We start from the raw sequence: 20147 nt of genomic DNA, 5'->3' as shown, positions 1-20147 counted from the left end.
TTGTATGTTTATATTTATATGTATGTGTGTGTATATATTATATTGTACATATTTATATATATATTGATTTTTTTTTGTATTCATCAATTTCAATGAAAGGGAAAACTTAGGTCTGTGTTTACTGATTGTGGTGTCTCTCTTGGCTTGTTAATTTCAAGAGGTGTATCTCTTATTTTTTTTGTTTTAATATTATAATACAATACAATTGTTATATGAGTTTGAATATCCTAAATATTTATCCATAGTGAAGTAGGTTCACTACGCCAAAAACCACCTACAGCGTTGCTTGTAAGCATCGATTTACTGTGTGAACTGATGCAATTGATAATCCAAGGTCAATAGTGTTTGTTCATAACCCACTCCCTTGTTAAACCAACAACGTCGGTTTCTACCCCAACGCTAGTACATGAGGTCAATAAAGTCGATATAGAACTGACGGTTATGTTCGGATGAAACATAGTGTTTCATTTTAATCAAGTTAGCGTCGGTTTTAAATCGACAGCCCATGAGTCAGCTGTATCGGTTTAGAACTGACGCTCAACTTAATATAAGCCAATTTTTTAGGTCATCATTTCACATTTCCGTCTCGATTCTCTTATGTGAAACTTCCAGAGGCGATTGAAAACCCCAAAACCAGGCAGCACCAACCCAAACCTAGGCCCTCTCGACTTCTCCAGAGCCCTCCCGATGTCGAACCTCCATCATTCTGCCCATTCCATAGTCCGATAGCCCGTCCACCACGGGCTTCTGCCCCTCCCCCACAAGTCTCCCCCATTCTTGGATTTTCTCGAATGCTGACGAAGAAGAGGAAAAGCCCATTCTGAGAGCCCCTCCCCCACCTACGACTCCCCCTCTCGCATTCCGAGGTTAATTGGTAATGTTATTTTTTCTATTATTTTTTTTTCTTTTTCATATATGTATGTGTGTGTATATATATAAATTTATAGATATATAATTATATGTTGAATTTTTTGTTAGAAAATTAATTGTAGATTTATGAATAGGATTTTAGAATTTGGTTTATAAATTTTATTGTATAGGGAATAAAAGAGATAAAATGTAGTTTAGTTTAAGTTTTAATTTAAATTAAGGGGTCTTTGGAAAAATGGCCCCTTTTTATAGTGCAATTCACACTTTGGCTTAGTTTCAATAGTTTTTAACTAAATGGCATCTTTTATTAATGAATTCTTTGTATTACTCATTTTACCCTTAAAATAAAAAAAATAATAAATTAAAACAAAACCCCTAAAAACTATCATCTTCTTCCTCTCACCCATCCACCCACACTCATCCACAACCATCCACTATCATCCCCCTGCCGCCACCACCACCGGAGACCACTGCCCCAACCGCCGCCACCGCCGGCGAACACTGCTCATCACCGGTTGCCACCATTTCTCCACAAATCCGGCCACCACTCATTCAAAAGGTTGATTTCTAAATCTTTTTTATATATAAAATATGAGATTTTTTATATTGTTTTTGTAGATTTAAAATGCAGAATGATTGTTTTAGTATATTGAAAGTATAAGTAAGGATTTAGGTTTATTTATGGAGTTTTGAGGAGGTTAAAGCTTGAAAATCCGAAAAAAAAAATTAATGGTGGTTTTGGCTATTTTCGAGATGGAGAAATTCAGAATTTTTTGACAGGTTGTCTAATTTTTTGACAAGGAGCCTGATATTTTAGACCAGTTATCTAAATTTCAAACCAATAGTCATATTTTTTCGACCACTTGTCTAAATTTTAGATCGCCTGTCTAAGTTTTAGACCATTTGTCAAATTTAGACAGGTAGTCTAATTTTTAGACAGATCATCGTATATTTTCAACCACTTGTCGAATTTTTAGACGAGTTGTCAAATTATCAGACAGATAGTCTAATTTTCAAACAAGTTGTCCAATTTCTATATTTTCAACTTGATTTTTATTTTTTATATAAATTTTTAATCAAAGTAATACCAATAATTTATATTTGTTTATTGTATTATTTTTTTCAGATGTCATTCAAAAATACTGTAATATTATGTGACAGAATGTGGAAAAAGAATGAGGACTCGTGGAAATGGATTTCAAATGGCTCACAATCAAGATCAAGTTTGGTACAAACTAACCTAACTTATGAGGAGTTAGTTGAACATATTTATGAAGTTACAGAAATTGATCGCAACCTCTTCAATACAGAATTAACTTACAAGATAACGACAATGGTGGAGATTGAACCAATTGCAATAAAAAATAGTAGAGACATTGTTAGTTTCTTTACATGGCAAGAGCGTGATTTGGTTCCATTATGCGTGGATTTGATCAAGAAGATGAAAAATGTGCTCATTAAGGATAAACTTGTTCCAAATATTGATTCTACTACAAATGTTGATTCTATTGCAGACATTTCTACTGATGATAATTTTGATGATGCTGGTTTAAATGATGATAAAAATGTTGATTTAGATGATGACGATGATGAAAACAACGACGAGGACGACGAGGACGATGATGATGACAAAGATAGTGACGATCAAGAGGGAGAAAGAAACAATATTAATGATGGTCTTGTTGAGGTAAATTTGAATGCCCCATGTCCTAAAAATAGAACTTTTGATGATGCATACATATGTAATGTTCCTGATGCTAGTACTGCAACTCACACTCTTAAAGATAACCATTTACCACTTCCTCGTGTATCCCCTAGTGATCATTGTAATGATAGAAGTCATGTTAGTAGTACACCAAGCTCAAATTAGCAAGTATTGATGAAGATGTTTTTTTGTGTTGGTCAATATTTTGTGGATAAGAAAGAGTTGAAAATGAAAGTACACATGCTTGCTATACGACGAAACTTTGAATTCAAAGTGAAAAAATAAAATAAGAAATTAGTTGTTTTGGTTTGTGTTGACCCCAATTGTAAGTGGAGAATTCGTGCGCCAAAGGCATATGCAACATGTTTGTTTGTTATTCGCAATCATTGTAATGAGCACACTTGTTCTTTAGAAATGTGACAAAATCATCATCGGCAAGCAACTTGTTCTATTATTGGAGAGCACTTGAAAGCGAGATATGAAGTTGTGAAAAAAGGTCCAAATCTAGCACAAATAGTTAATGAGATGAACAAGAATCTTGGTGTAAAGTGTAGTTATTGGAAGGCAAGAAAGTGCACACATGAACTTATAAGGGGTTCAGCGGCAAACAATTATCGAAAACTCCCCTCTTACTTGTCCATGGTCCAAAAGTCTAATCCTGGTACATACACTAGATTAATTGTTGATGAAGAACATAAATTCAAATATTTATTTTTGTCTTTGGGAGTATCCATTAGAGGTTTTCGTTACATGAGAAAAGTTATATCTATTGATGGAACTCATTTGACAAACCAATTTGGAGGAATTTTACTCATTGCAATTGCACAAGATGGAAATTTTCAAATTTATCCTCTTGCTTTTGGTATTGTTGATTATGAGAATGATGCATCTTGGAATTTGTTTTTGACATGCTTACGAGATCAAGTGCTTGATACTACTGGTTTAGTGTTTATATCTAATAGGCACAAAAGCATTATAAAGGGAGTTCGAAATGTATATAAAAATGCTTACCATGGAGCTTGTATGTGGTATGTTGGACAGAATATCAAGACAAAATTTAGTGGTAAAGGTTTGAAAAAGTTGTTTGAGAAGACGACAAAAGCTTACAGAGTTTCAGAGTTTACAAAGTTATTATTTGAGATTTCTACAAAAAAATAAAAATAAAACCCAAGTCTGGCAACATACTTGAAGAATGCATCTTTTGAAAGCTGGTCCAGATGTCATTTCCATGCTAATTGATAAAACATCATGACCACCAACAATTATGAGTCATTGAACCAAGTTTTTAGAGAAGCTCGAGAATGACCCATCATTCCTTTTATTGGAGGAAATTATCACTACACTTTCCAGATGGTTCTGTGAGAGAAGGACAAATGAAAATTCTTGTCCAACACCACTTACAATTGACGCAGAAGATATAATGAGACAAAGATATGAATAATCAAGGTACATGAAAGTTACACCTGTTAATCTAAGTGAGTTCCATGTTAAAGGTGAGCCACTAGATGGTCTAGTTAATATTGAGGAACATTCTTGTACATGCCGAGAGTTTGACATTGATAAGATTCCATGTGTTCATGGCGTCGCGTCATCAATTTATCGTGGAGTAGATGTTTATAGTCTATGCTCAAAATTCTACACGACTGAATTTTGGAGGATGGCTTATGCAGAATCTATTTACCCTTTACTACCTGAAATAGAATGGCTTCTTCTGGAAGAGGTTAAGTCTCAAGTCATTATCAAACCAGTGAAGTTAATTCCCCCAGGGAGACCAAAGAATAAATGAATTCCTTTGAGAGGAGAGTTTCCAAAGGAGAAGAGTAATTCTACACGTGAATCGTCATCAAAGAAAGTAAAGGGCAAGGTTTCTGATGTTGATAGGGGAAAAAAGCAACGGAAATGTTCCAAGTGTGGATGTTATGGGCACAACAAAACCACAATCAAGAAATGATTATTTTTCAATTTATTTTGGACTTGGTTTGATATGTAATGTTTTAACTAGTTTGTCCAAATATTGAAACTGGTTGTTGATAGTTTTAACTATGCTACTTTATTGTGTTATTGGAGCTTCTTTGGACATTTCAAAAATTTCAAACAACCTGTCAAAATTTCAGACGAGGTGTCGAACGTTTTTGACGGGTTGTCAAAATTTGAGACTAGCTGTCAAAAGTTTTAGAGAGCTGTCAATATTTAAGACTAGTTGTCAAAAGTTTTAAACAGGAAGTCAAATTTGAGACTAGCTGTCGAAAGTTTTAGGCAGGCAGTTGAAATTTGAGACTAGTTGTCGAAAGGTTTAGACAGGCAGTCAAAATTTTAGAATAGCTGTTGAAAGTTTTAGACAGACAGTCAAAATTTTAGACTAGCTGTGGAAAGTTTTAGGCAGGCCGTCAAAATTTTAGACTTGTTGTCAACAATTTAAGACAGGCAGTCGAAATTTTGTACAACTTGTCGAAATGTTTAGACATACTGTCAAAATTTGAGAGTACCTATGCAAATGTTTAGACAAGTTGTCGAAACTCACAACTAATTATCAAAAAGGTATAATTAATTAAGATCCAATTCTACATGATAAAGTGTTGTTCTTATACTATAAACATAATCATCATAATAGTACCTCAATAGATTATCTACCACCCAATCCTTGATCATTATAGTAGTTTGATTAAAATATGTACCACTCAATCTGTAATCATCATATTCTCATAAATATTAAGTTTTGTTTAACTTTATAAAATCTTAGAGAAGTTGTCGAAACTCGTGACTCATTGTCAAAAAGGTATAATTAATTAAGATCCAATTCTACATGATAAAGGGTTGTTCTAATACTATAAACATAATCATCATAATAGTACCTCAACAGATTATCTACCACCTAATCCTTGATCATCATAGAAGTTTGATTGAAATATGTACCACTCAATCTGTAATCATCATAATCTCATAAAGATTGAGTTTTGTTTAACTCTGTAAAATGTTAGACAAGTTGTCAAAACTCACGACTAATTGTTGAAAAGGTATAATTAATTAAGATCAAATTCTACATGATAAAGTGTTGTTCTAATACTATAAACATAATCATCCTAATTGCACCTCGTAGATTATCTACCACCCAATCCTTGATCATCCATTAAGATTAAGTTTTGTTTAACTTTATAAAATGTTAATTGAGATATATGTTCTTTTATTGTGTTATTGGAGCCTTTTTGGACATTTCAAACATTTATGAAAACCTGTCGAAATTTGAGACTGGCTGTCGAAAGTTTTAGATAGGCAGTCAAAATTTTAGACTAGCTATCAAAAGTTTTAGATAGGCAGTCGAAATTTGAGACTAGATGTCGAATGTTTTAAGCAGACAGTCAAAATACCATTCCATTGCCTTTGCTAATAAATATCCAATACAAGTCATACTATAATAGTTTGATACATAAACAAAATACTATTCCATATTTGACTTTACTGTGGATCCCAATCTCTATTGTCGATTTCACATGACTTTTTTTTCGAAAGAAGACAATATTGTCATCGTGAACATAATTCATGTTTAGCCCGCACATGTTGAACTCGATATGCTTGATGGAAAATATTCCACAATATCCACTGCATAAAGCAATTACAATTATATAACTCGTTCAAAATTAATCAAAACACATTCAAATGTTAAGATGAAGTACCTAGATTGGTCTTGAGGAATGTCACACAACCTTCGACATGTAAATGGCTCAGGAATTTTGTGAAGACGACCCATAAACTTACCACTTTGACGAAGCAAGTATGGTTGCATGCACCAGAAAGGCTCCAAGTGTTTGGCCAATTTTTCGTTCAGGTGTGAGGTTTATATTACTATCGAACACTACAATCTCCCACTTCTCCAACTTGACTGCCAAAGACACCCAATGTTTGCCTTCAATATTTAGTGGTTTGTAAAGTGTGTGAACATTCTCCCAAGCCTTTCCTCTAAGTGGTTTCTCACCGTTAACATACTTAATAAAAACATCATAAAATACAAACTCCTTGTAATTGTTACCTAAATTGAATTTCTCCTATTGTCCACAAAGCCACTGAGAAAAGAATTCATCAAGAATGGCAACATTCTGATCAAAGAGGTCATGATACTTTTGTGACTTTTTTCTCATCCCCCATAAAGCCTCATCTATATGCTGCATTAGTAATATCATTATAAAGGGTAGCGTAAGCAAACTTTCATTAATAATATTTGAACAAGTAAAATTAAAAGACAATTATACTAACATCAATCGACAGCCATGTTGTTGGGGTAAATAACTCTTCGAAGTATTTCCTTTGGCAGCTGTCGGTTCCACAGTTAATTAACATGCTGCACACATCAATTTTTAAATTGTGTTAGGCTTGTAAAGACAATCATAATGCAAGGAAAAATAATAAATTAAAGTACCTTGTGTTGTTCTCATTGAACCATTTCATAAAAGCCTCTTCCTTGTGCTCATCAATCTTGGGAAATGGATCAACTTTGAACCCTTCACCTTTTCTAAATTTTCTCCTTTTTGTTGGGTCTATATATGGTGTCATCAAGGCAGGAGCACGTTTCCTTTTTCTTATTGGCGTAGGATGAGGAGATGTGACCTCAACTTCATTTTTGTTATTGCAAACAACATCATCGCCATTAAAAGTAGGTGGAGTGACATAGCTATACACATCTCTGCACTCACCACCATAAACTTTTATGCCATTATGTTTAGCCTCAAACTCAAACTCACGTTGATTAGATTTACAACCAGAACTACGAACCATCATTGATAACACCAAGTCTAATTTGGAGTCCATTTCATCTTGTTGCTTCATCAACTCATCAAAACGAGTGTTCATTTTATTCCCAAATCAACCCATAACTTTATCACATTGCCCGAATTCTGATTTGGATTGACATTTGAAGCTGAAGGGCACATTTTTTTATCATGTGCATCATCTGAAACATCAATCTTGTCTTCTTCCTTATTGTATTCACTCAAAACAAGATTACAAACCTTTAGTTTTTTAACAAATGAGTCAATCAAGCCATCAACTTTATCATTTAATAACTCAAAATCCTTCATGTATGGTTGGCACTTCTCTAACTCAGATGCATGGAGGATATTATGTACGTCAATCTATCAAACAAACATATAACGACTTAAATTTACCTTACACATATTAAAATTAAATTCACACATCACCAGAATGGTAATTTTGACTTACTTTTCCATGAGTAAGCTTCAATGTCTGACTAATCTCTTTGTATTCAGGCTCTTTTGCTTCTCAATGTAAGTAACGAGAAGTCACATTTCTTTCTTTTTGGTTTGCAAATAAATTTCTAAGTAAATATATTGCTTCATAAATTCAAACCTAAAAAACCAAAAATCAAAAGAGAAAAATTAGACAAACTAAAGACAAGATACTAATGTTTAAATTCATTCAAATATGAGATTCAAATATATTAAACAACTAACCTGAAAAATATAAGGAAAACCATATAATTTGTATGATTCTTTGCTTTTTTTTTTCCCACCAACCTTATTTTGGTACTTAACAGACTTTTCTTCAAATTTGTCTTCAAACTATCTAATGTGAGATTATAACACAACCTACCCCATGGATATTTGTTAAAGACATCCAAGTCCTAAACAATACCCATGTTTTCCTCTCCCATAGGTTGTGCAAGCTCATGTGCAAGCACTACTCCTTCCAAACAATAAAGCAAAGCAAGTCTCAAATGATCCCAATTTTTCTTTATATATTTCTTTTTTTTTTCAACTCCCCTGCTTGATTTTCTTCACTCATATCCACAAACATAGTTTCCAAATATTTAAGAGTAATGTGTCTTCTACGTCCCTAAAATACTCTTTTTTAAGCCTATTACCCTCTCTTAGACTACTCAAGTTTGGGTCATTGAATTTTCTGCAATTAAAGCCACTAATCAATGCAAACTAGTGCATTGAAAACCTAACAGGCTGACTATCAATATCAAACCATAACTCATTTTCTTTATTAGTTTGTACCCACCTCTGTAAAAGAAATTATATCAACTGTCCACTACTCTTCGCTAGATCAATTAGTTTAAGAAGATGACCAAAACAAGAAGCTATAAAAGCTTCCAAATCTTCATAACAAAGTACTAATCGTATATTCCTCAACACTTGTATCTTGTAGGTTATAGATACACAACTTGCAAAATGCTCATTCTCCATCAATATCGGTCTTAGCGATGGTATGTCTAAAGATTTCACCTATAAAATTATAACATTATGAATAAATTATATTCTTATTCTTACTTATCCAACAATGATACCATTCTATTATTTATTTATGTACCTAGACAATAACGGTGATGGTTTCAATGAATATTTTACATTTCATAACAACAAAAATCATCATTACCGGCGGAGGAGCCCGCCGGTAATACATGGTATATCCGCCGGTATTTGTTATTACCGGCGGAAATCCGCCGGTAAAGTCCCGCCATTAATAAACGGTCGGTATTATCACCATTACCGACCGTTTGACACTACCCGCCGGTATTGCACTATTACCGGCGGATTAATAGAGGCGGGCATCCGCCGGTGTTGTGCAACGCTGACACCGTTTGACCGGATTATTACCGGCGGGTTCTGCCGGTATTAGTCCGCCGGTATCTCAATACTAATACTAAAATAAAACAATTAATTTTATTTTATTTCTTAATAAATATACATATGATACTTATTTAAAAATAATAATATTTAACATATATTATAATTAATAACACAATTAATATTCATCTAACAAAACTAACATTTTAATTAATCATAAAATTAACATAAGAAAATACAAATTGTCTCATTTTAATTACATATAAAGTAATTATAACATAAACATAATAAAATTTCAATTGTCTTAATATAATTAAAAAACGTAATCTAATTATTATTGTTTTGATCTGGCCAACTTGGTGTAAAATACTCATTAAGATCAATATCTTGATCACTAGTATTAGGGCGCGGCAATGGTGGTGAAGCAAACTGTGGTGCTTGTGTAGAGTGATGCTGCGAAGATGGTCTAAATTGTCGAGCATGTGGTCGCGGCGAGGGAGACTGATGCAAAAAACTCTCAAACTGACCATACCTCTGCTGCTGCGACGGACTCACAAATTGACCATACATCTGCTGTGGATGCTGCTGCTGCGATGAATCCCCGAAGTCACGACGCCTAGGATGTGACGTCTGAGATCCGGTAGCGACGTCGGGGTAATATAAAGGAGGGGACTGGGAGGAACGTCCGTACGTGTTTGGATAATTCTGTTGAGGTGGATACACATGTTGTTGTTGTTGTTGTGGCATCGACCAAGGAGGTGGACTTTGAGAAGATATACCACCTTCAGGTTGTGATGGTAAATATCGTTGGAGAAGGCTTTCAAACCGCGACTCAGTTTCTGTACTGGTATGCTGAGGATTACCAGATGGACCTTGTTGAGATTTCAACATCCGGATCTCTTCACGCATTGACTTCATCATTTCCGCCATAGTAGCCATGTCTTCCTGAGGTGTATGAGCAGGTTGGGCCTGTGACTGACTTGTGGAGCTGGAAGCTGATTTTTTCCCTTTGCCTTTGCTGTAACCTACTCCTCTTTGAAAGTCAGACCTCTCCCCAAGTACTTTACTCATAATCTCGTACTGATCGATCGACGAGGATTCAGCAGCAGATCCAGTTTCAGATCCCTCCGTCGGTCCTTGAGACTGACTTTGAAGTCGTGCCCTCTCAAGCGCTTCCGTCATTTTTTCCTGTTCATAAAAAGTGTTAGAAACACATCAGTAACATAGTTTAATGAAAATAATAACACAAAAGTTTAAACTTACAAAAGTTTCTCGAGCTGTGTCGTTGACAAAAACTTTTGTCGATTTTCTCAAATGGCTATCTTTCCAAGTATCAATAACATGTTCATCAGGGTTCGCCTATACAAATTTAGAGATAGGAAGTTAGAATGTAAAATTTTGTTAAATTAAATTAATATTTTTACTTACAAATTGGTGACGCTTAGCTGCCATCGATTTTGTGCCTTGCGTCGATGTATACTTCATTTCTTTTCTGTTTTTCTTGTTTTGGTTGGATCGCGCGATAAATTTTGGGCTCAAAAACAACTGAACAATATCTTTCCAACTCTCCTTGGAGCAATGGTCAGGTGGGGCAACTAAAACACTCTGCAAATCTTCCGGATTAGAGTAATATTTTTTGAAGTGAGTATGTCTGATGTTCTTTCTCTCAGAATATCTTTTGCGCATCTCTGTGTAGATAGTTTTCATAACTCTCCCGGGTTCTGGATGACCATCAACATTATAAAAATACTACATTAAAAATAACATGTTAGTTTAGTTTGTAAATGATTTCTACATTAAAAATTATACCACAAGAGTTGTTCTAAATTTGTACCTTCATCCTATGTACGACTTGTTCCTTAAATTGTTGAGGTATATCAGCGAAATCCAAGTAATGCCCTGGCAACAACAAAGTGACTTGGAGGCCTATCTCGCGGAAAAAAGCTTGGTCCTCCAAGCCAACCACTTTGTCCGTCCTAGGATCAAGCTGAAGATCTAGAGGTTTCCCGGCATTTCGCCTTCGAATTTCAAGTGACTTCGAATTAGCCAGGCCACGACCTTTTTTTCTCGGCACTTCAGCTATCCACATTTTCAAGAATAACCAAAATTTGAAATATTAATATTATATTTAAACATTCGTAGAGCTTGACTTTCAAGCTATGAGCAAAATTTGAAAATTATTATTAACCTGACTCGCAGGAAGAGGGTACTCTACTAGGATCTGGCGGGTCTAGACCTCCACCATCTCCGCCATGAGAGGTGGCTATATCTGCTGACATTGTACTTAGGAACAAAAATGATTAGTTAGTATTACATTGTTAGTTAGTATCAAATATCACCAATGGAAATGAACATCATGATTACAAGTCTCATATATTATATTTTAAACAATTGTCTTTATTACAAAAATATAAAAACTAAGTAGAATAATCACTATCACTTTCATCATTAATTAAATTAACATCAATCGGAGACACATGATTAACATCATCTTCACAAATATCAACTAGCAATTCATCTTCTTCATCGACTTCTTCTTCGCCTAAGTCGTCATTTATGAAATTTTCATCTAATTGATCAGCAGGTGAATTTTCTATAGTGCCAATATATGTTGCAGGTTCATGAGATTCCATAACCAACTGACCGAGATCCACGGTCAACACAAAATTTGATGAGTTTATGTCATGTACAACATCAACATCTGCATCAGCTTCATCGTCCTTGATGTCCCAAATTTGACGGTGATTGACATCCTCAACAATTTTCCAGTGTCGGCCTCTAAGTAGATCATCGAGACAGAATACTTGCTTAGCTTGGCTAGCAAGTATATAAGGCTCATCTTTGTACCATTCGCTACTGACGTTTATACTGGTGATAATATTTTCAGTGATTGTTTTCTTCTTGCTTGGATCAGTGTTAAACCATTTACACCTAAACAATGCAACTGAATATGCACCAGTGAAAGATAAGACCAGTACATCTTGAAGTGTGCCATAATAGTTAAAACCTTCAGTTCCCGCAACAGTCACTCCACTATTTTGTGTTGTGCGCTTTTGATCTCGGTCATAAGCGATAAATCGAACACCGTTAACTATACAACCTTCGTAGTATGTTGCCAAGTGATCTGACCCAGATGCTAAAGCTAGCAACTCATCACCATTCTCTAAAGATCCTTGTTTGTGCAAGTCATATATCTAAATAAATTAATAAACTTATATTAGAATGATAAAAATATCATTACAATAATAAATGTTTAAAAATAATCTCAATTTTACCTTCTTATGAAACCACTGGCGAAAATTTTTCTTCTGTAAAAGATTATGATCACCATCTGGGAATTTCAGTTTGATCTCTACTAGGTGTTCGCTGTAAATTTGAATGCTTTGACTATTAGATAAAATAATTTGGAATAAACATAAATTGCAATTTAAAGGGAATAAACTTACTCTAAGTAACCCTGAATTTCAGGTGAATTGTTAATGATGAACCATTCAGCCATTTCACGAGTCGCAAGATCTAGAGGCTTGAGAGATTCCTTTGTTAGGGGACGACATTGAGATTGAAACACAGTAAGGTGTCGTGGGACATACACCTCATCTTTATTGCGATCAAGACGATTAAATTTAGTTTCAACCCCTTTGAAATACATCGAACAAAATGTCATAGCCTCATCAGCGACATAGCCTTCAGCTATTGACCCTTCAAGACGAGCTTTATTTCTCACGTAGTTCTTCAATTTTTTCATGTACCTTTCAAAAGGATACATCCATCTCATAAATACCGGTCCACCCAAAATTGCTTCTTCAGGCAAATGTAAGACCAAGTGAATCATTATATCAAAAAAAGCCGGAGGAAAGATCAACTCCATCTTGCACAATATCAGAACAAGGTCTTTTTGTGCTTCCTCCATATCTGTAACATTTATAGTCCTCGAACATAGTTGCCTGAAAAAACTACATAGTTCAGAAATGGTGGTCGATATATCTTTCGGGAGAAACTTGCGAACACCCACAGACAATAATCGTTGCATTATAACATGACAATCGTGGGATTTCAACCCAATGATATTTGTTTCATTCTCTATTACTTTTTTCTTCAAATTTGAACAAAAGCCATCTGGAAATTTCACTTCTTTAATAAATTGATAAAATTGTTGTCTCTGATCAGGAGTTAACACGTAAGAAGCATGTGGCTTCATCAACTTTCCACTCTCATCTTCATAAATCCACAATGATTCCCTTACTCCCATCTTCTTCAAATCATATCTTGCATTAGTGGTGTCCATAGACTTATCATTGTCCAAGATTGTGCCGAGGAGACTATCACACACATTTTTTTCGACATGCATGACATCAATGTTATGTTTTAAAATGTTTGTACTCCAATAATCAAGCTCGTAGAAGATGCTTTTTTTCCTCCAATTTCTATCTTCCGCAACTCTTCTACGTTTGACACCTCCAAACTGCAAGTGTTTTCTAGGAACTTGGGGTGGAAGGTTGTTCACTTGTCTAATATTTCCTCACAAGTAAATCGTTTCGGAGGACGTCTTCTCTCAATTTGTCCATCGAACTCAGTGTTCCTTCTCATTCGATGTGTACTGGGCAAGAATCTTCTGTGACCAACATACGATGTCTTACCGATCACTCGAATGGAAGATGTGTCTTCATTACATGTAGGACAAGCTTTGTATCCCTGACCACTCCATCCAGACAAACTACTTCGAGCTGGAAAATCATTGACTGTCCATAAAAGGGCTGCGCGCAGCTTGAACATAGTGTTGGTCGTACTATCTCTCGTAACAACTCCGTTAGACCACAACTCCTTCAACTCATCCACCAATGGTCTTAGAAATACATCTATGTCCTTACCCGGTGATTTTGGACCAGGAATAAGGATGGTCAGCATCAAATTGTTGTCTTTCATACATAACCAAGGTGGAAGATTATAGTTCGCCAACACCACAGGCCACATGCTGTATGCCAGGTTCATGTTGCCAAATGGATTAAATCCATCAGCAGCTAAGCCTAAACGAACATTCCTAGGATCACTTGCAAATCCAGGATGATTGACGTCAAAGTTCTTCCACGCCGTCCCATCCACCGGGTGTCGCATCACTCCATCATCTTTCGATTTCCCAGTGTGGTGCCATAGCATGTCCTTCGCTGTAAGCCTTGAGCTGTATAGTCTTTTCAACCGGGGTGTCAATGGAAAGTAACGCATCACCTTATGCGGCACCTTTTTTCCTTTAGTTTTTTCAAAAGTCACCCATCGACTAGTTCCACAAACTGGACATTCTTCTTTGTTTGCATGCTCTTTGTAAAATAAACAGCAATCATATTGGCACACATGAATCGACTCGTATCCCAACCCTAATTTCTTCAATCTCTTTTTAGCCTCGTAGTACGTTGATGGAATTTTATTTTCCTTCGGAAAGGAAATCTTTAACAACTTCAATAATTCATCGAATATGTTGTTAGGAATCTTCCCTCTAACTTTCAAATGTAATAGCTTAGCTAAGAAGTTAAGGGAAGAAATCCAATCACAACCAGGATACAACTCGGCTTCAATCTCCTCAAATAACTCGTCGTAATATTGACTTGCGCCACTATTGTCTACTTGCCCAGCTGTCGGTAAGAGGAAGTCCTCCACTATGGGAATCATCTCGTTAACTTCATCATCATCAACTACTTCATCAACAACATCTAGTTCCGCTTCCCCATGATAAATCCACCTCTCATAACCTTGATAAAACCCCCAATCGAATACATGTGCTTCGACAACAGGTAAAATTTCAAGCCTATTATTTATGCATCTGACACACGGACACCTAATTCTTCCATCAGAATCCTTATATTCCGAGGCCATCCTCAAAAATGATTGTAGACCATTCCAATATTCTTGACAAGCACGATTTCTCAATGTTGTCCAAGTCTTGTCAATCGCCATCTAGAGTGTTACAAGAGTCTGTGAGTTTTAGTAATGTGAAAAGGAATGGATAACAAAAAAATTTGTTATCATTTTTTAAATCTTATGCAATATTATAATATTTTATGATGTTTTATTAGAAAATGTTATTCAAATTAAAAAAACAATTCATTCATTATTTTATTGTTAATACTTTAAACTTATCATTTCTGTGTCGATATCCCTGTAATCGATGGTTGTGGTCAACAACCATCAATCACAAGCATACCGAGACAGAAAAAATAAATTATTATAAGATATGTAGTAATTTGTAAGTAATCATTATTAATTGTAAAAACTTTTATTAAATAAAATTTTCAATTTCTATAATCAATTAATTTAATAATAGTTAATATTAGATAATAATATTTAATAAATAAATTAAAATAATTTCTTATAATAATTTATTATTTATTTAATTAATCATTATTAATTTTAAAGACTTATTTAATTAAATAATATTGAATCAAAATTTTATTATTTAATTAATTAAAAAATTAATTTTTATAAGATATGTAGTAATTTTTAATTAATCATTATTAATTGTAAAAAAATTTATTACTATAAAATTTTCAATTTCTATATTAAAATAATTTAATAATATTTAATATTATTAATTAGATAACATTAAAAATTAAATTAAAAAATTAATAATATTAACTATTTAATTAACATCAATAATTTATTATTTAAAGAAAATTTTATATACCACCTTTTTCAAAATTGTGTGTTGTTAACTTCGAGAATTTTAGTTTTATTTTTTGTTCATATCAATTTTGAGTTATTTCCTACAAAATTTTAAATTATTTGTACATTATTAAAAAAGAGTTTTATTATACAAGTTAGGCTATCTCAAGTTAGGCTATCTAAATCAGAGAAAAAAAGGGCCCTTAAGCAGTTCCCACGTAACAGAACATATACCCACGTAACAGAAAAAAAAGGCTCATTTATAAATTTTAGCAATAATGTTGGTACCTCTGGCAATCCGTTTAACCCCTTTAGCAGTTCCTTGGCAATTCTGAAACCTGCTGTAACCACAGTGTTTATGAATTTTCAGCTCTTAACACTAATTTGAAAATCAAACTAAAGCCCCACAAATATTCATATTTTCTTCCCGAAACAAAATCAAAAACAAATATCTCATCAAGAAAGTACCACAAGCATCAAAATTAAAGCTGTAAAAGGATTTCAATCACATATATTTATATATACATGACTGAGAACCCCAAAGACTGATAAAAAATGGAAAAGAAAAAAAAAATTAAAGCTATTAGTCAATACTTATACTTCTAACAGGCATTTTCAGCTTATGGGTCATAGGAACCATTTCAAACAAAGTAGCAAACTAATAAGTAATAACAATCCTGATTTCTAATACATATATATATATATATATATACATTACTCACAAATAACAATTAACAAATATATATACATATAATATATTAACTTGACTTATTGGTTATTAACCCATATAATATATATTACTGAAACCAAAAAGCTAAAAACACTAACCTAGACCGTGAGTGTGAGGGAGAGCTCCTGGCTCCTACTGCTACCGGCGACTGTGCGTGGCTGCGTGCGACGTGAGCCCAACCGTGAGGGGAAGAGACAAAAGAGGGTCAGGGTCGGTGGCTGCGGCTTTGTACTGCGCCGACGAGGAAGAGTCGAAGAGAATGGCAGGCCAGGGCCTCCAGGCGGAGGCGGAGGGCTGGGCAGGAGTGACGCCGGAGTGACTGAAGGTATGGAGTGAGGAGGGTAGGGCGAAAGGAGTGGACGGAGGGTTGGAGAACGTCGCGCGGTGGAGTGGCGGTGCGGTGATGCGGCGACTGCGAGTCTGAGAGATGAGGAGTGAATAAAACTAAGAGTTTTTTAACACACATCTATAATAGTATTACCGGCGGGTCTCCGCCGGTAATACATCCATCACCGGCGGGGTCCGCCGGTATTACTCCGTCGGTAATACAGCATCGGCGGAGGTCCGCCGGTATTACTCCGCCGGTAATACATCATCGGCGGAAATCCGCCGGTATTTCCCCGCCGGTAATACAGCATCGGCGGAGGTCCGCCGGTATTACCCCGCCGGTCTTAAACTATTACCGGCGGCTCCCGCCGGTATTACCATAACCCGCTGCCCCGGCCCGCCGCTATATCCCTTATCCCGCCGGTAAAATGGTCACCCTATTAAATTTGAAAAGTCAGTTACGGGTATTTTGTATTAGCGGCGGACCCAGTACTCCGCCGCTAATATACTGCACATTACCGGCGGAGTTAGTCCGCCGGTAATAATTCCGCCTCTAAAAACTATATTTCTTGTAGTGTTTGTCTCTTTTCTTGCATGTATTGGAAGAGAAGATGATTTCTGTGGAGACTTTCTAATTGCTTCTTCTATTGCATGAGTTGGAGGAGAGGCCAATGTCATTGGAGACTTTTCTGTTACTTCTTTTATTGATTGTTTTTTAGGAGATGCTACTAATGAAGTGCTTGAATATCCAGACGCCATTTTTCTTGTAATAATACTACCTGTAAAAATATTCAGCAAGACCTGAGACAAGTAATTTACAATTTGACAGTCCAAAACTAAATACCTATTACAAAAAATGAGAGAAACAATTTACAACTAACCTGTCCAAAATTAAGTACCTATTACAAAAATCGAGTCAAGCAATTTACCATGTTCATAAACCATGGTCAAAAGCTTATTGTCACTACCATATTCCTAATGAAAAATATACAACCAAATACTCTATCCCAATAAATTCAGTCATGCAGTGTGCCTATTCTAGTAAATATCCCAATTGATTTGTTCAGAAATCACAATTCAGTGCAAGAAACAAATCAAAATTGTAGCAGATTATGTAAGTTGGCTATAAAACCTTATTTTCCTAATGCCTCTCAACAAATACATGCATCACTAAGAAAGCTAAGATGTGAATACTAATGTTAGAGATAATATATATATATATACACACATATAGACTAATGTTACTTCAAATAACAATCCTTAAAAATATAAGTACTTCAACAATGGTAAATGTTGCTGAAAAACTCTCTGCTGTAACTTATTTGGATTCTACCTTTTTTGTCAAAAAACCGCAATTACTAAACCAACAACCTCATCTTAGTAATATGTAGAATTCTAAATAATAATGTAAAGAGTCCAAAAGAGGAACCTAAACATCATTAATTAAGCAAAAAGAAGCATGCTTTGATATTTTATCATCAATTTCACCAAAAATTACTACAACACGGCCAATCTAATACTATGCTTCTCTCAATCATTTTATCAAACATCTTTCATGCATAAATGAAATATCTCAATGTAAACCACAAGATTCTTAAAAATCAGTAAATAACAGAACATAAATTTGAAAAAATACATAAACACATAAATATATAGAGAGAATAATAGAGAGACGGGAGGGAGGGAGAAGAGTGATTGAAGGAGAAGAGGAAGGTCGGGTGGCTTGCCATGAGTGAAGGAGAAGATGAAGGTCGGGTAATACAGAGAACAAAGGAGAGGGAGGGATGTGTCGCTCGGGTCAATGAGAGAACAAAGAGACGAGAGGGAGGGATGGGTCACATACCTGGGTCGGCGTTAGGTCTGGCTGGCTAGACTGCGTCACCGTGAGTGACTGCGCCGTGAGCAGAGGAGGCCGCCGTGAGCCGTGAGTGAAGGAGAAGACTAGCCCTTTTTACGATTTAGGGATTTTTTTTTAGGCATTTCTTTTTTATTTTTTTTCTGTCAAAGTAAATGAAAGGGTAAATTGGTAAAATTATACCCATTCATTTAAAAAATAGGTCATTTAGCTAAAATATTTTGAAAGTAGGTTATTGTGCAAAATGCACTATAAAAAAAGGTTTATTTCCACCAATTTCTCTTAAATTAATAATATTTGTAATTTGGTTAAATCAATTGAAATTTTTTCTTATAATTTATTTCAATAATCTAATTTAATTTTGTATTATATGATAAGTTTTTATTGTTAAGTGTAAATTTTTAATTTTGGATAGGTTTGGCACTTTTTCTTGTGGTGATCTCATTTCTGGATAGCTCTGAGTCTTCGCCTTCACCACCTCCAAAAAGGTGAGGTTAATTGTTTTTCATTTTTTTTTAATTTAGTTAAGTTAATTTTAATATTTTGATTTAAATTCGTTAATATTGAAATTATGAAATTGTGGTTAGGTTTCGCCTTTTTTTTTTTTGCGGTTGATTGGATTTGGTGGTGATCCCATTTGACGGCTAAGCATTTATCTTAAACGAGGAAATTCAATGAAACTTTAATAGTATATATATATATATAAAGATATAGCTATTTTAAATTTAGTGGAATTTAGGATTAAATGTTAGTGAAAGTAGGTTCTGGGACTGTGTGCTGCGGTGATATAAGGTTGGTATTATGCATGTTGATTGATTGATATTTGTGTAATATACGTTATGTATAGGTACTTTATGAAATTGGGAAATATTGTAGAAATAGGGGAAATGCTGCCCAATTTTTTTGAAGATAATAACATTGATAGTTATGCATGTTTGATATTGATTAGAAATTAACTTAGTCATTGTTTTTCCTCTCGAGTATATGAATATTATTTGTTGAATCATATATCCCGAACATTGTATATATATAGTTTCATATAAATATATACTTTTGATAGGTATACATGTTTTTGCTTCAATTTCTGCATCTGTTTTGCTGCAAGGGAAAAATGGAAGAAACAGATTGCATAATACAATTTTTAGTATAGGGGAGATGTTGCCCAATTTTTTGTAGATTTATATATTAATTTCGGGATAAGTCACGGGTCAGAATAGGGTTGGGATAGGGGATAGGGGATATGGTCGGGGATAGGGGGTCAAGACAGGGTCATAATAGGGTCAGGGATGCAACTTTTGTCTGCCTTTTGGGCACCCAAGTCACGTCACTGGTTCCAGGATATTACAAGGATTGGGCACATGTCCCAAAATCGTTTAAAGACAATGTCATTAGCAAAGTGAAGGTAAAAATTATTGAATTTACTTTAAT

General features: G+C 34.7%; 2 protein-coding genes across 2 annotated transcripts; both read left to right on the top strand.

Annotated features, from left to right (window-relative positions):
* Window positions 1-2311: 2311 nt before the first annotated feature.
* On the top strand, window positions 2312-2740 carry LOC133785857 (uncharacterized). Its single transcript, XM_062225074.1, has one exon. The coding sequence runs from the start codon at window positions 2312-2314 to the stop codon at window positions 2738-2740; it is 429 nt and encodes a 142-aa protein (XP_062081058.1).
* A 1285-nt stretch (window positions 2741-4025) lies between these two features.
* Window positions 4026-4361, top strand: LOC133785856 (uncharacterized). Its single transcript, XM_062225073.1, has one exon. It carries the CDS (start codon window positions 4026-4028, stop codon window positions 4359-4361), a length of 336 nt encoding a protein of 111 aa, XP_062081057.1.
* Window positions 4362-20147: the final 15786 nt, after the last annotated feature.

This window comes from Humulus lupulus, chromosome 6, assembly GCF_963169125.1.
Source record: "Humulus lupulus chromosome 6, drHumLupu1.1, whole genome shotgun sequence".
Lineage (NCBI taxonomy): Eukaryota > Viridiplantae > Streptophyta > Magnoliopsida > Rosales > Cannabaceae > Humulus > Humulus lupulus.
The sequence above is the reverse complement of the archived record's forward strand: the minus strand, read 5'-3'. Positions and strand labels throughout refer to the sequence as shown.